Source organism: Thunnus thynnus, chromosome 10 (genome assembly GCF_963924715.1).
Source record: "Thunnus thynnus chromosome 10, fThuThy2.1, whole genome shotgun sequence".
Lineage (NCBI taxonomy): Eukaryota > Metazoa > Chordata > Actinopteri > Scombriformes > Scombridae > Thunnus > Thunnus thynnus.
Genome location: NC_089526.1, coordinates 28939469 through 28956329, shown reverse-complemented (window position 1 = coordinate 28956329; position 16861 = coordinate 28939469). Strand labels below are relative to the sequence as shown.

The 16861-nt window shown below is 41.7% G+C and overlaps 1 protein-coding gene across 5 annotated transcripts in view; it reads right to left on the bottom strand.

Moving 5' to 3' along the window:
* The window catches only part of LOC137191923 (intermembrane lipid transfer protein VPS13B-like), a 343015-nt gene that overhangs the window by 239533 nt on the left and 86621 nt on the right, over positions 1 to 16861 (bottom strand). For all 5 annotated transcript variants that reach the window (XR_010930464.1, XM_067602417.1, XM_067602414.1 and 2 more), the window contains exons 18-19: positions 7670 to 7804; positions 6349 to 6528 (exon numbers count right to left, since the gene is read on the bottom strand). Coding sequence is in view for 4 of the 5 variants with exons in the window: in XM_067602417.1 (XP_067458518.1) it covers positions 6349 to 6528; positions 7670 to 7804 (315 nt within the window). In the remaining variant the exon portion in view is untranslated. The remainder of the gene's footprint in view (positions 1 to 6348; positions 6529 to 7669; positions 7805 to 16861) is intronic.

The following is a 16861-nucleotide window of genomic DNA, read 5'->3' as shown; positions in this document are numbered from 1 at the left end:
CATGGACCTAAATTAAATCTAAAATTGAGTAGACCAATTTTAGGCTATATGCTGCAAAACCTGGAGAATAAATTTTAAACTGCACTTTAAAAACACTTGAAAAGCAAATGTGCACTTTCTGCATATATATATTTACACTTCTGCATATATACTTCCAGAGAAGTAGTTCTCTCAGGCATTTAATATCATGTCAAATGAAGTTTTGGTCAGGTCCCAACAGCTACAAAGCTGGTCACATCACTTTACAGAATAAATTGCCTCTTGTGTTTTCTCATATGGACGTAAAATACATGTATTTTTAGTACCATTTTGTCTACTGTTGGTCTATCAGCCAGAGAAAGTTCAAGCCAGCAGCTTAAAGCCATCACACTGCTGCCTAAGACAAAGCCAGACTGTTGATTTAACACTCAATGGAGTGAGTGAACACATGCAAAGGAGGGAAAAAGAGCATGATAGATTGACGTATGAAAGTACGGCAGGCCTTTGAAAGATTGTAATGGAGGAGGCTACCAAGGGAGATCCCAAAATTCACACCCCATCTACGGTGAAACCCATTCAAAGGCTACGGTTTCAGAAAAGAGAGCATGTGTGGCAAGTGTTTCTATGTATGCATGCTTGCGCGTGTGCATGCACTACCAAGTGAGTGTAGTGTGTGTGTGTCTTTGAGTGAAATGGTCAGATCAAAGTCAGGTGGCGCTTCATTCCCACCTGCTCTCATTAGTCTTTGGGTCTACAGACTTGGGAGTACTGTAAGATCCCACCTGTCTCTGACTGCTGTGGACAGGTCTCTCAGGACATACACGCACACATGCATGCATGCACACACACACACGATAGCATGGATATGTGTCATTATATAAACAAGATACCTTAATGTGTGTAATGTATATATAATACATCAAATCTGCACTGATGAATTTCTGTCTGCATGTAAAAGAGTTTGGAAGTATTGACACTAACTGCCAATGGGAACATATTTTATTTTCCTATAATAACTTCATAATAAGTATATTACAGTGTAACACTGTGCATCAGTTTTGAAGAGTGGACTAAATTCTACATTAACATCTAACTCTAATTTTCTTCCTTCCATCTGTAATGTACAAACAGTAATTGAGAAGAAAACAGCTTTAATATCTATTAGGGAACTAAATATGTTTAGTATTACAGCGCTTGGGGCATTCTCCAAGGATTAATTCCATGTAGCTTTCATAATTCCCTCCAATATGTTTAAATTAAGATTAAAGATCACTTTGTTCCCCTATTCCCACAGCTCCCATGGTATGGTAAAGAGATCAAAACTGGAGGGCTTTATAGGGAACATCTTTAACATTTGCTCTGCTCTCAGTGTGCTTGATTAAATGTAACATTTTGAGATCCCAGAGTTCTGAGAAAAGCATAAATCATTGTCTCGCAGCTGCTGGCGTGCCTGGGGAAAACACATGCTATCCCTCACTCTCTCTCTCTCTCTCTCTTTTTGTCTTCTCTATGATCATAAAGCCCACCCGACCCAACCTTCCCTCCTCCTCTGGTGCAAGTCACGGTGGTGGAGGGTCGGGGGGGGGGGAACACCTGCAGGCTGCCGCTCGCCCCGAAGTTCAGCATAAACCCCAGCTCCTCACACGCCCTCTAGCCCTCTACTCCCTCTACTCCTTCACACTGGCCTCGTCCAAGGCCCCCTTAGTCTTTCCCATCCATCAGCAGTGACAAGCCCAAGACCAAGCCAAAAAGGATAGTCAGCCAGCCAGCCACTGTCCGGGGATCAAAATGATCTAGAGTAGCACTGATAATTTACACTCAGTGTAGCACTGGAGGTCATTATGAGTGACATGGCCAAGGATTTCTAGTCCTAGTGATCCTTAAAGCACTGTTCTACTCTGATTAAATTCACAAATAATTTATAGATATAATACCAGTTAAGGAATACAGACATCAGTGCCGGAGTGTGCTAGTGAAGGATGACATGTCCCTGGCTCTCAGCTGGGCCCATGTGGGAGACCTGTGCCCTTCTGATCCAGCCTGCCAACCCTGAATTGCTGTCTGCTGTGACTTAAAAGCAACTAACTTACCCACTGAGCTGCACAAGTACGACTCCTTCTATAGCTGCCTCTCTTTCTCTCTAATTCCTTACGTTGGTATTTCATGCTGTTCAATAATGGCATTGATTTCTCATTATTCCTTGTGTCATATCACAGCCTACACATGAATCATGTTTGCTTCATGTAAAAGGGGAGAAAAAGAAAAAGAAAAAGGGTGAGAATAGTTGGCTATAGTGATACTCTGCAGCTGCCAAAAAATCGAATCGTTGTTGGGTCCATCTGGAACAATCGCTCAATTAGGAGAAATCATCTGGGACTGTCACATTGTAACGCAAAGGGTTAATGGCAAGATATGAAATTGCTATAAGCCTTTGGATCCATAAAAGAGGATATTTCAAAGCAGCACTGCTTAGTTCTTCTGCATTAAAACCCACGCCTTTAATTGTGTTTAATTTATTAGAATGTTCCAACCTCAACCCCGTTAAATGAAAACACATTAGTCTGGATATGCGGTTTCTAGTTTCTACAAGTGTATAGGGACTCCCTCCAACCACCACCCCTAGCCACCCAACCCCAACCCCCCTCTCTTCATTTTCTAAGTAAATTGGAATTTCGTTTTAATTCGCTGGTAAACAATTAGACAGAAAACAGATGTCATTGGCCATATTTGAAAGCAACTCATCTCCTTAGTGAATTAACTTTGCATGAAAGAGTGAGAAAGAGTGACAGAGATAGAATAAAGATTAAAACATGTGTCAAAGTTGCCATTAAAATGCTGGTCAACAAATTCAGTTATTGTGTGATTGGCTGTTAATATAGAATTTAACTGTCCATGAGACCAAATATGTTGTATCAGAGGTGACCTCAGAGTTTTGGGCCTTTCTGAGCTATAAAAAAAGGGGAAAATGTAAGACATGGAGGAAATGGCTTCTGGGACGAATTAAAGGATCCATAAGTAAAGTGCTGGTGATTTCCAGAGCCTGTCATATCTACTAAGAAATGAGACAACACAGAGATCACACATAAATGGCCAGTGGGGAAACACTGATGGCAAGGCTTCTCTTGACTTATAAGTCAATCATATACACCAAAACATAAAAATACAAATCAAGATATATGCTTACACAACTACCATGTCATGAGAGTATATATTCAAACACTTCACTGACTGCACACTGGTAGCTTGATCCCGATTACAAACAAGCTCCCCCCTTCTTCCTTAAATAAATATTGTGCTTTGAGAATTGGGCGGACAGATCCCACAGCACTGCTGTGCTTTGTGTTGCATCTCTACAAAAACCAGAAGCGACTAATCAAATGTAAAATAGAATATAAAAGTCGATTGTGGCTCATTATATCTTAATGTTTTCAGTATGTCTATGGTGTAAGAAGTTAGCTTTTTTCTGACTCCCCTACCCCAGTCCTACGCTCGATGTATAATGATCCCGCTTTAAGAATTTGCTAAATGGAATCAACAGAGCCACATGGGACGAATAAAATGTGTTTGATGCCAAGGCCAAGTGCTCCAACAATTCAGAAATGTCATGATCACAAAATGTTGAGCCTCTGAGTCGGTCCTATGGGAGCAAAGGGTGCAGCGCATTTAGAGTGGTGCTACTCCACCTTTCATCTCTGGCTGAATGAGGCGTTGCATCCATCATTCCATTAACGCTGCTCTAACAGGCTCCCAGTCACCCTCTGGATGACAGCGGGGACATGGGACATGTGGACTGACCAAAAGCTTTGATGTAAGCCCGACCGCTATACAATACACAGACCTATAAGTAGACACCCAAAAATGCCTGTGTGCGCACACACTAACGTTGCAAACTCTTCCCTCAGAAGCATGTTTGACAAAACACACATACACATGAAGAGAGAGTGAGAAATGTTCCAGTCTGGTGAAATTGTTACTGTCAAACCACACTGCTGTCTCCAGCTTTGACTCTATTGACAGGTATATTGCAGATAAAAGAAAGATTTCTGGCAGAAGTACTTTGTGTGTGTGTGTGTGTGTGTGTGTGTGTGTGTGTGTGTGTGTGCGTGTCTCAGTGGTTTAAAATTAAAATACAAAGAAGTTAATGTTTAAATCGCCTTTGTTCACTAAGGTTTCTTCTTTTGCACCCGTCACAAGCCAATGATACATTAACATCTCTAAACAAAGGCACAGAGGTGTATGGATATAGAGGGGGAAAAGAGGAAGAGAAAGAAAGTGCATGTTAGATGTGAGATTACAATAAACCAAAAGATAGAGACAAGATGCAGACAGAGTGAGAAATAAAGCATGAAAGCAACCAAAAAAGCAAGAAACAAAGAACATTAAAGACAGAAGCAGGGGGAAAAAAGAGAGTACCGAGGCAGTGATGAGAAGGAGTGCAGGCCTCCACTGCTCCACATCTGCTGGAGATATATCCAGTGCTTCTGGGAGTCAGCCCCCCCTCCACCTCCCCTTCACCTTCATCTTCTCTCCCCCTCTTTTTGCTTCCTTTTGGTCTTCTGGTTTGTGTTCAGATCAGGTTTTAATATTCAAAAATATGTACTGTCTTTATGAGCCATTGCTTTGCTGAAATAATATGCTCTCTAAATCAAAGTAATAGTCTGAGGCTGTGCACTAAATAGAATTTACCAGAGTTCCTAAAAATATTTATCTATGACTGTGAGGTTGTAAAGGGTGAAACAACCTATTGTCAGAAATATAACGTTGCTTTTAAAATCTACTCTTATGTCATTGTAACGTTCAGGAAAATTTATTCAATGACTGTCCTGACATTTATCAAACTCGGAGTTGCCTATGAAATGTAAGCTTTTCCCTGCTTTACATTCTCAATTTATAGCAGTGTCCTGATGCTCTGTTCACAAGCAATAGGATAGTGATTGACTAGGTGACATTCAAACAGCAATGGAATTTCTGGTTAGGGATGACCTCCCAAATCCACTGTCTCTAAACCATACTTATCTTCTTACTTCACTACACCTTAAGCTACAGCTGTATCTTCCCTTCACAGTCTGAAAGAGCCTGAGGCCAGCTCTATCTCCATCTCAGCGCTGACATGTTTAAGGCTCAGGGGCCTGATGTGATTCAGGACCCCGTTTGGGGGTTTACGTAAGTCAAGGCCGTACGATGAATCTCTGCAGCCCTGTATTAAAAGTGATGTACAGTTGTGAGTCTGAAGGCAACTCTGAAGACAAATACTGCAGGTGTATTGTTTTACATTGTCACCCCAGGCTTCTCCAGTATCTGTTGTTTGGCAGGAGGGGGTTGGTGGGACAGCAGCCCAGAATGTACTTTGAGAGAAGTCACCTTTTGTGGGCTTTTAGAGACCTGGGACCAGCTGAAGGCCATGACATAGGAGAGACTGTCGAGTGCATCCACTTCCAAACGTATCAATCTTCCTTGGGAGCCCAATAGGGCTGCCCGATCGGAGGACTAGTTGCGGTTGCAGGAGGGGATGAGAGTTTAGTGATGACATACTGATATTCATGGCCCCCTTAACAGAAGAAAGCATTACACGAGCAATTTCAGCTTAAAAGAACACTGGAGACCAAACTGTAAGGATGAGGACGTACAGTACTTGACTACTGCTATAGATACATGACACACACCGAGCTGTAGTCATTAAATTATCCAACTTACTAAATCAAGTACTATAGCCCTTTGTAGCTCTTTTGGAAGAGCTACTGAATAATCCAACACCCCTCCCTCTGAACATACAAGCATACACCCACATACTCTCACACAAATACCAGAAATATAATCTCTGGTCTGAGGATGCAATCAAAAACTGCAACCTGACATCAGTGCAGCCTTCAGCAGCAATCCTCGAGTGGTTAGCTGTTGTTAGCCAGCTCAGCCCAGCGCTGACAGAGACTAACTGCTGTTTAGAGAACTCTTGCTGCCTGTAAAGAGGCGCCGAGTTGCCAACCCTGCCTCAAGAACACTGGAGTGGAAAACACTTATCGGCTTTACTAAACAAATAAGTGAAAGGGGGCACTGCGTGACATTATGGGAGGAAGGAAAATATGACGACCTAAACAAACCGAGAAACTTGCATTAGATCACCAATAATTGAGATGGAATATGGACTACCAGTGCCTGTCACGAATCCAAACACCACAACCATGTCAGGAAAATGAGCTAAAAAACTGATATATCAAAGCGAGGTTGTGATTTGTGATTTTAAAAAACTACACAGCTTGAGTAGGAAACTGTACCACCAAGGAATGTACTCTGATGAATGCAGTGGAAAAAGAGAGGAGAAGAGAGGAGAAACTGCAATGCATGTACTTAAAACATTTCAACAGCTCTTACCTGAGTTCCTGCAATCGTCTCCTTGCTGAGGGACCTGAACAGAAAACGCCAGCAGGTCAGGGGCCAGAAGAGATTCAGGCTTGCGGATCTCATTAAGCCAGCGGCTCATATGAAGTTCTTTGGTGTCAGATGGGCCTTGGATCAGAGGAACTAGCTTCTCCTTAACCCCCTCTCCTGAACCTAAGAGATAGGAGTTGAAGCTTGAAATAGACATTGCAAATTCCTCAGTTACCAAAATAATTTAAAATTAGAAAGACCTGAAATGTGGCCAAGGGGATATAAAAAATGTATCTAAAAAAGGCTAGTCTTGAATGCCTGACGGATTCAAAAATATCCACTTCATTTGAATCACTTTGTGACTTGAATAAAAGGCATTTTCAAAGTCCAGCCCCCCACACTGTACTTACAGATGCAAGAAAATGTAGAGAAAGAAAAGTGAAGACACTGAATTACAGTAATTACTGAGTTCCTTATGCTGCAACAGCCTTTTTTTGACTGTACAAGTATGTAAGTTGCCATATGTAAGATGTGTTTTAATGTCTAAAAGAAGGACTAAAGGAGGAGACAAAATAATCCGAGACAATTTGTGCCAAACGCAATAACCGCAGAATTTGTCCGTTTTTTAAGTATTCTGTCAAGTAGCAATTTGGCTCTTCAAAGCAACATGCGACAATCAGAAGACATCATATCATCCATGTAAAAACTGCAGGTGACTTGGTGATAAAAACGCTAAAATATTTGATTTGTCATGGAGACAGTCTTGAAAACAGCCAAACCGGCCGAATCAAGGTAAAACTTAACAGAAATATGGTAGACATGTACAGTAAGCTGCACATTAACAAAACAGTATTACTAATTAGAACCTAATACCTCGTAGCTGTGTTTGCAGTGATTAGTTACCTCAAACTCCTTATGTGTACATTATTTTATACATCCCCTATAGATGTTAATTTTAAAATTAATTGCATATGCTTCTATTTCTTTGTATTTGTATATTGACAGCTGCAATAGATCTTATAATCCTTCTGACATCATATGTGCAGTTTGACCTTGTGAACTCGGTGCTATGACACTAGCTCCAATAACATCCTTGCCATCAAAGACATGGCCAGAGCCCAATGACAGCGCCCCAGGAGAAAACAGCAACTGAATCACACAGCTGGAAAGAAATCAAGATAAAGATTGAAATAGAGGGAGAGAGAAAGACAGAGTGGAGTGTGTAAAAGTATAAGTTAAAGAAAGTAAAAGAAGAGTCTAGTCGGTCTCACTCTCTCCCTCCTACACAGGCAGTAAAGTTTTAACAGGGCACAGCTGCACACACCTGGGGTCCTGGCACACACTTTTACAGCTCCCACGGTTCCTGAGGCGCATTTCACCGTCGCACGGCTGCAGAACTTCAGCTCCAGGTTTTGGACCGAGCCCTCGAGAGTCGGTGACGGGCCAGGAGATTTCACACCTAATAAAAAAAAAAAAACAAAGTGAAAATGAAGTGCAGTCCAGCAGGTTTTAACACCGCTGCCGAGGCTTCGTTAAACACTTGATTGGCCTTTAATTGTTCTTGACCCCTTTCTTTCCCCTTTTTCTCTCCCAAAGAAAAACCAGGTGCTCTAAAACACAGATATCACCGACACCAGGCAGAGTGTGTCACATTCATCAGAGTTCTGGCGGGGATACTGGTAGTGGACTCTGTTTCCAAGATTGACCTGATGTTTTTATTCCGTGATAAACACATAAAACAAGCCAAAAAACATTTGGATATTACGGAATGTTATAAAATTTTGTTTAAAATATGAATGCTCTCCCAAAAGTTACAGCCCAAATTACTAACTTTACTGTAAGGTACATGCGCCTTCATCGGCACACGACTTAATTTGTTTTGCTACTAATCTATGCTTGTCCCTATTAAATAATTTTTTATGTGTGTATTTATCTATGAGTACATGCTGACAGGGTTGAAAGATTTATAAGGGGGGACTTTTTATTTGATTCTATTTTTCATTCCTCTGGATTTGGAAAGTTTCCTTTCCGACATCACAGCCATAATGTTTTAAAAAGTGCCCAGGAAGGATATTGAAAGAGATAAAAACCCTTAAATTGTCAAGTGCTTTTTCTAAATGTTTTACAGGTTCCCAGTAAATCTACTAAGTTGAATGACTTGAACATTTTGAGTTAAACAGGGACTATTAGGAGTATGAGTAATAGGCCAATATAAAGGATATATCTTTCCAAAACAATATCCAATATAGTCACTCCCGTGTCCAGCTTAGTGTCAACTACAACTCACCTAACACCAGCATTACATCACAGGAGCCTCAAGTGCTCTTCACTCTATGATTATTTCTCTTAATGGCAGCCTAGTGTGGAAGAACCTTCCATCTGCCATCTTTCCAAAATGAAACTGTTTGCACTGTGGTAAGGAGAGGGGGGATTACATACTCACCATTATGATATGTCAATGTTATTTCTATGGTGAGAGGCTATTTCAAACACATAACAGGAGGAGGAGAGAGAAATAGCTGGATGGCTAAAAGATATTATAGAGTTTAGGGAGTTATGTGCCAAACCGCCTGTTGAGAGAAGAGAGGAGGATCCATCCATCACATGCTACATTCTTCCAGTGAGCTGGAACTGTCCGAGTGAATCACATTAAATTCTTACATCACCTGTTCCGATAAGGCTTTACTTCTCAAAATAATCCCCTCTTACAGTGATAGCACTTCATTTCCTACTAGTGTCCACAACACTTTTTGTCTGTGTTTACAACCGATCGGGGCTTTTTCTGTCAAATGCTGGCCAAGTGACACTAAGATCAACAAGGCAGAACAAACGGCAGAGAGAAAATCAAAAAGCTTAGAAAAAAAATAAATGCATTCAAAAAATGGATGTACAACTTAAATAAATAAAAGAGGAGAAGTGGATACCAGGCATTTATTACCTACTGGTAAGTGAGAAGGCTGCATTAATAAGGCACAGATGAGCGGTGCTACCAGAGAGGCTATGAAAGCTCCCCAGGTCATTATTTGGTAACCGCTTATGAAGTCACCAGAAAACAGAAACCAGTCTGCACCCACATACACTTCTCTGACTTTTTTTTCTTACTGTTCTTATCAGTCGTCATCATCATTATCACTCTCATACACGTTTTCTCCCCCAAACTCTTTCTCCATCTGTTCATGTTCAGATAACTACTGTAAATGTAATTTAGGTATGTTGTTTTAAACTGAAATTGGTATCTTGTGCTCTCTACTTTCAAGTAAAAAAGGGGAATATAGTATTATTTTTTGAAGTTGTTAATCCCAATCAACCAGTAGTCCAAGGTAGGTTTAATGTAAAAGAGCAGGCGGGGTGAACAAGGGAACAATTCAGGTAGACACATTTAGAGTGCATTTAACCAAGGGAATTACTGGCAATTGCTAAAATCCCTAACCACTGACTTCCCTCCTCTCCCTCTCTCAGACAAATTACCCAACAACCTCTTCACCTGCTGTCTGAGAGGCCCTCTATCAGCCCAGATGGAAGATGGGAACGTTAATAACCCTCCTTCTGTCTCCCTGCCTGCCTCTTAATGGTCAAACAGAGCGGTATTGCATGTCTCTCTGTGGCTTTGGTTACCTTCCTCTCTACCAGCTTCCTCTGTCTACAGGACAGATGTTCTACATGAAGTGTGGAGATGGTCTATGTGAATTATTTCATCCTAGAACCCAAACCCAAGCAATCAGCATCTTACTCTTTGAGCCTGATTCCAACAACAATGCTGTGTGTTGCATGCATAAATGCATTTTTAAGTATTATTACAGTAAACAAAGATAATACAGATAAAATGATTCGCAAGCTGATTTTATTGTTCTGACTCTCCTTCCCTCTCTTACATTGCTGAGTGTGTGTTGTTTTTGTGAACATGTGAAGTGTCTTACTGCTGAATTTTCAACTCATGGTCTAGCATATTGTTTCTGACAACTGTTAAAACAGTTTTTAACTTCAACTGTTTTAGACTGGTTTGGTCATCGTCTTATCTGTCCACGTTTACCAGATGAATAGCTTTATTTTAGTGGAAGCCATGAGTTGAGTTACTATACTGACCATCTTTAGAGAAACATCTACAGTATGTGCAAGCTCAAGCACACATATGCATATACGGACATACACATAGGTTCAGACACACAAACATACACATCAAAGCGTTATCTGATGTGATCCAGTGCCAGAGGGAAAGACAGAGAATGACATAGGCAGTACATAAAGCTAGTCTCCATTCTCCCAGTGGAAACAATATAGCTCACATACATTTGCCATAAAAGGATTGCACTCGACATTTGGCAATATTATTGAGTGTATCTCAGTGAACCTAGAAACACATGAATCACCCATCCCACTTTAAAAGAATGATCATACAGAATAGATATCCAGATCCAATGACCGTTTGGCCTTCTTTAAAACAGTACTGAAGGTAAAATGACTGAAACAGTGATGACAAGGCTTCCACATAGCCTGACTATTCCCTTGAGTCCTTCATTCTTTGTGGAAAAGATGGAGATGTTAAAAGTGCAAGCCAATCTGGAACATGACAAAGGCAATTCCCCTGCCTCTGTTTGCGCTTTGATAAATGGCACTAGGCGTATCACTGTAACATATCCCCCTTGACCACGTAGATGTCCTAAAGGGCACGGTGCACCTGCTGGGGTGGTGGTTGTTGCGTTGGGCGGGGGGGAGACTCTGGACAATGTTTTGGACAGCTGTTAAGACTATAAAAAGTGGGGTACACAGGAAGAGGAGAAACACAAGGGTTGGTAGTTTGTCGGCTTGAACAGTGGAATTCAGTTTGGTATATGTGTGTAATGCATTAGTGTGTGTATTACAGCCAGACGTGTGTGTGTGTTTCTGTGTGTGACTGAGTGAGTGAATGTGTGTGGTGCTGTTATTCGTCAAGCAAGGGCAGGTGCAAGGAGTACATAAACACACAGCTAGGGGCCAGAGGCTACGGCACTCCATCAAACACTGTGAGGGCAACCGTGGGCAGCTGGATTTGCCATCCTGAACGCTGAGGAGAGAGTGTGAAAATACGAAGAGAAGGAGGGACGGAGAGAGAGTAAAGAAAGAACGAAAGAGAAAAAAGAGGAAACACACAGTGATGGGGCAGTATGGGACGCGGAGCTCAGTGTGTGTGTGTGTGTGTTCATATGTGTGCAGGACATCTGCGGACTTGAAAGCCATGTTTTACACATTAAAACATGTCCTGCTCTCACTGCTTTGAGGAATGATATGGGAAAGTTGTCCGCCTACAACATTTGACCAGGCGAGTCTACACTCTAAAACTAGAAGCGAGGTGTTGTATTGGCCTACATTCACAAAACTCTAGATAAGCAATTTTCATTTCTGATGCTATGGAAAACATTTAGTGGATAGGCCATGACATTCACACGGGAACGCTGAAATGTTATAAGATCAGGAATGGGAAGGTCTCTGTGTGAAAAGTTTGTAATGTCTACTCTCACACTTCAGGAAGCATCCAGAGGAGCCATTAAGTGCTGATGCAGAACCTGTAACTGCCACTACTGCTAGAGGTGAGATCAAAGTATTAATTATATCAGGGAATTGGTTGACGCACGCTATGTGACCGAAACAAAAACAGGCTGAAACAGACATGGAAGGAGCTACGGAGACATACAGACTGTCCCAGTCAGTACATATCTTGGTCAGAACTTTTAATGTTAAGGGTTGCGTATCAAAAATGTTTGTTTATGTTATGTGCTTGTTAAAAAATTAATATCGGGTGATATATTGTTATCAGATTTTTTTTAAACCCTCGAATATCAGCATCGGCCTAAAAAAGAATCTTGTATCAGTCAGATTGAAGAGTTCCACTTTATTTCAGATAATCGGTCCCTGGCACGTATTAATGCATTAGGGATCAGTTTTATATGTGATGATGATCAGTTGACAAGAGGATGTACACTATCGCCAAACCCTAATGGGCAGGTAGACAAAGACAGACAGAGAAGGAAAGAGAACCTAAAGTACTAAAAGCTCAGAGTCTGGCAACGAGCCCATAGCAGCTAGAGGGCTGACAGAAAAAGAGGTAGACACAGACAAGTTTGGGTAGACTGAAACCAGCCAGCTGAGCCATTAAGTGCTGATGCAGAAACAATAACTGTCTCTCCTAAGTCAGGAGGGGCTGAAGTAGAAGCAGTAAGTAGGAGCAGGTGGTCTGCTGGCATCTTGCCCAGCACTGACACACAGCAAAAATACAGACACATGCAGAGAGAGCGGGACAGGAAAACAGACAAGGTGAACCAGTAGTGGTTTGTCCTGCAGTTAAAGCTGAGAAGAGAGCAGGTCTGGCAGTGGGCAAACACAAATCTACAGGTTAGACAATCATGCACAAAATCTCAGTTCTAGACTGAGAGACCTTTAAAAAAATAACTTTAACTTTGAAGAAATAGTTTTTGATGTTTTGATAGAAAATGTCCATTTTGCTTCTCTCTAGCAGCAACTGAGAAAAAAGGGTATATCAGCCTACACTCAAAAAATGAAAGCAGTTACAGTAAAATTACCACCCTAACACTTAGTGTGCATTAGGGCATTTGCAGGAAAACGTTGGTTACACACAGGAAGATGCATTTTATATTTCCTGTAGCTTCAACACCAGCAGAATAAACTGAACAAGAACTGTGCAGTTTACACAAGCAGTGATAGTTACCATCACACCACACTAATACACACAAAGGCCCTCTGCCAAGGTTTTGGTTATTACAGTATGAATGAAAAACCTCAACCAACAGTCCATACTTGTGCACATACATGTATAGAAGCAATACTTCAACTAAAAGAACCCTCATATTTTAATGCTGCTGTAAAACACATGCACACAAGTGTCTACACACAGTATGTAAATACACAGAAAAAATATGTCTCCCCATGAGAGACCTAGCAAAGCTGCTTCCAGCACATTGAAAGGTTAGAGTGTCAGGGTATACAAGTGTTACTCACTGCTTATAACAGCCGTGGTATAAAGACAGTGATGGGGTGTAAGTGCTGGTGGTAGCGGAGGCTGGGGGTCTAATTTTCATGATTACCATTCCCTCCAGGTGCTGCCTGCCTTTCTGTCTGCCCACTAAAGCAGTGACACATGTTCTCTGCTCACTCAAACCGTGGTTCTCTCTGCCACCGAATTACCACAATTAAGGAGTCTTCATGCGGAAGCAATTTGGCCAACACTAATGGGGCTAGGCAGTGGGGTTGGGAAGACAGTGAAAGAGAGGGGGGGGAGAAGAGGGAAAGATAGAGTGAGATGCAGAGCAAAACTGAAGGAAAGAGTTATAGAACAAGTGAGAAAGATGAGAGAGAGTAAGAGAAAAAGGGAGAGACAGATGTGTAAAGAGTGACAGAGAAACATGTGCTGTGACATAGAGGATTCCCGCATTGCCACTTGTAAGGAGACGATTAGTCGGTGGTGAGATAGGCCATTAAAACACAGTTCTGGATGAGAGGGCCTGCCTCTCAATCTCCCATATCCCCAGTCTAATGCTGCCCTGACAAATTTGGTTAGCATAAGAAACAAGGGCATTCTGGCTTTGAAGTAACAGCCAGGATGGAATGCCAGTGTGGTTCCACCATGAGAGAGATGCTCGAAACTACAGACCGCAGCTAATGATGCTAAACCAGCCCCTCCGTCACTGAAATGTTACTCTGGATTACTGCGCTCTTTCTCTCTCTGACTCTCAAGATCTCTGTGACTCTATAACTCATGGTTGCTCTTTTTCACATGATTCCTCCCCCATTCCCCTTTTCTTATGAAAGAGAATTAAAGTGAAACCCAGCAGAACGTTCTTGTTTATCAATAATCCACTGAGATCAATATTTATGTCTCAGCTTTGCAGAGGCTGACTGTGTCTGTGTGTGGTGGTAGCCAAGACGTGACTGGGGTTTTGGTGCTGCTGAAGCACTTCAATGGGAGTTGCAGTGGAAATTTATGGCCTTGTGACGTGGAGCTATGTGCTCGGTCGGCACTAGTCACTACCCTTAGATGGGATGGTTGATTCACAGCAGGGAGCCAGCTCTGCAGACACTACCAAATAACATAAATACAAACAGATTTATTTAGGGCTGTCATTGATTCGGGGCTTAGTATCATTCGGAGAAGTCTGCTGTGGGTGCTTTAAAGCACATTCTACTTATAGTGCATTTTGTTTCATGTCTCAGTGATTCCCTCTGCTTTGTGTATGTAAGGTTTATTAATCTAACTAATAAATGATTATCTTCTTTTTAAGTTATGCACTGCTATATGCAATCCATATGATGAATATTCTTCCCATTATTCACGTGGGGATGAAAGTAAAGGCTTGAGCTGAATCTGCCTCTACAGTTACGGCTTTATTTTATGCTTCAGTGATACTTCGTTGTTGTTGTTCCACTCAATGATTTCCTGATCCTATTTTATTCACTTAGACTTATTAATATATTTAAAAATGCAAAGTCTGTGCTGCAATATACAACAATCTATTCCATACCATAAGTGTATTCTGCACACCTTGACATGTCTTCCTAGGTCTGGTAAACACATTACCTAATGATGACATATTGTAGCAGCCTACAAGTCTTTACCACGGTAACATTTCATAAAACATGGCTGCAGGGGGGTTTCATATCATATTTCAGTTTATCCTCCCAAAGGAGACAAGTTGAGTTCAAACTCTGAATGACAAAAGCTTAAATTTACAAAAGCTCTACCCATGCTTGGCCAGCTACATAAACTGCTACAGTGCACTACCAATGACCAGCCAGGTTTTTAAAAAGCATGATAGATCTTTGTGATTAACTACCAATTTAAGGGCTATACAGTGCCAATTGTATATTGGATTTAGTGGTAAGTGGAAAGATGCCTCTGAGAAACCATCAATGATTCATATCAGAGTGCAAAAATAAAAAGTTGGACGTGAAACCCAGGCTTCCAGATCCTGTACTGGGATCATCCATGTTCTCAAACATGCCTGGAATCACATCTTATTTCCCATGACAGAAAAGTGGGCTACTATTCAAACTAACAGCAGAGAGAAAATCCTTGGCGCACTCTCAGTTGACTTCTGATTTCTTTTAAATATCATCTTTCGCCAGAAGCCTGCGGACGGTGTGAGGAAAGGGGAATGATGAATGGAGAATCATGGTAAGAAATGACAAGCCTGATGTCCCCTGATGAGTGTCTGACGTCACCATGAGGTTAATGTGTGTGTGAGTGTGTCTGAGAGAGAGAGTGAATGTATATGTTTTACGTGTGTGTGCATGTGTAAAAGGCTTCTTTGGTGGAAGTTGACTACAAGTGCAGTTTGATGGACAGGCACTTCATTTTCGTCTGATCTCATTAAACGTACAAATATCCGTCCGTGTGTTCCGTAAACCTATGTCCAATTGTGGGACAACACAACAAACTTGTGTTTTGCATCCACCTCATGGGCTTCTCTTATTAGTTCGAGACTGAAGTGAGCGAAACAGAAAGAGCAGAGAGATTCAGGAAGACAAAAGAAAAAGAGGAAGGCCCGAGTCTGGATTGACTTAAAACATCATCACAATCTGCCAGGAGTGGAGCGAGGGCCGTCTGTGGCTCATTGAAGTTTTCATTGACAAGAACCGTCTCAAGTTCCATCCAAGATTTATTTATCGGTTCTCTGATGCTGACACAACGTGTTTTTAATGTCAGAAATAAGGTTGCGTATGGATGAAAAAGCCCCTCTTTCTTTCCTTTCCCTCCTGCTTTCTTCCTGCCCTGATGTCAATCCGTGAGGCAGACAAGTAGACAGGCAGAAATTTCTCTCAAACCAATAAGTTACCTCTTCAAAGAAGAATGGATACTTGAGTGAGGGGCCAGGCCACGCTGAAACAGACATCTCAGGGTTTTCATTAAGCTTCCCATCTCTTTACTGACATTTGTGACAACCACAAACCATGAAAAAGGCTCATGTCCTTCGTTCTTTCACTTTCATTGTGGAACAATGAAAAAGGACTATCAAAATAATCTCCATGAGCTAAGTGTATGGGCCCATTATATGACAGGGCAAAGCTGCATGTTCCTCTGGCTTGTCTTGATTAATAGATAGGAAACATTAAGGTTCTGAGTAAGAAGCACATGTCAGCCAAAATCTGCACAGGAAAACAGTGGAAAACTGAGCGCGCTTAACCTCCTCTGTTCAGTCTCATAGCCAGGAGTATGCTACCAACAGCTGCATTATAGGCAAACAAGAGAAACTCCAAGGAGGGTGAAAAGCAGGGAGAAAAGATAGACGGGTATGTTCTGAGACCAGACAACATAAAGTGCACAACATACCAGGGATCGGCTTACAGAGGTGACAGAGTGATATGGAAATGGACACTTTTTCCCCTCCAATAACACTGAGCTATTACCGACACTTATTGTGCCGCAGCGTCACAGGGGGATTTGCGTCAGACCCATACTCCTGAAGGCAGTTAGATCACAGGGATGTGAACTGCTGGCCATGACAGGAGCAGCCTTTTTCATGCAGTG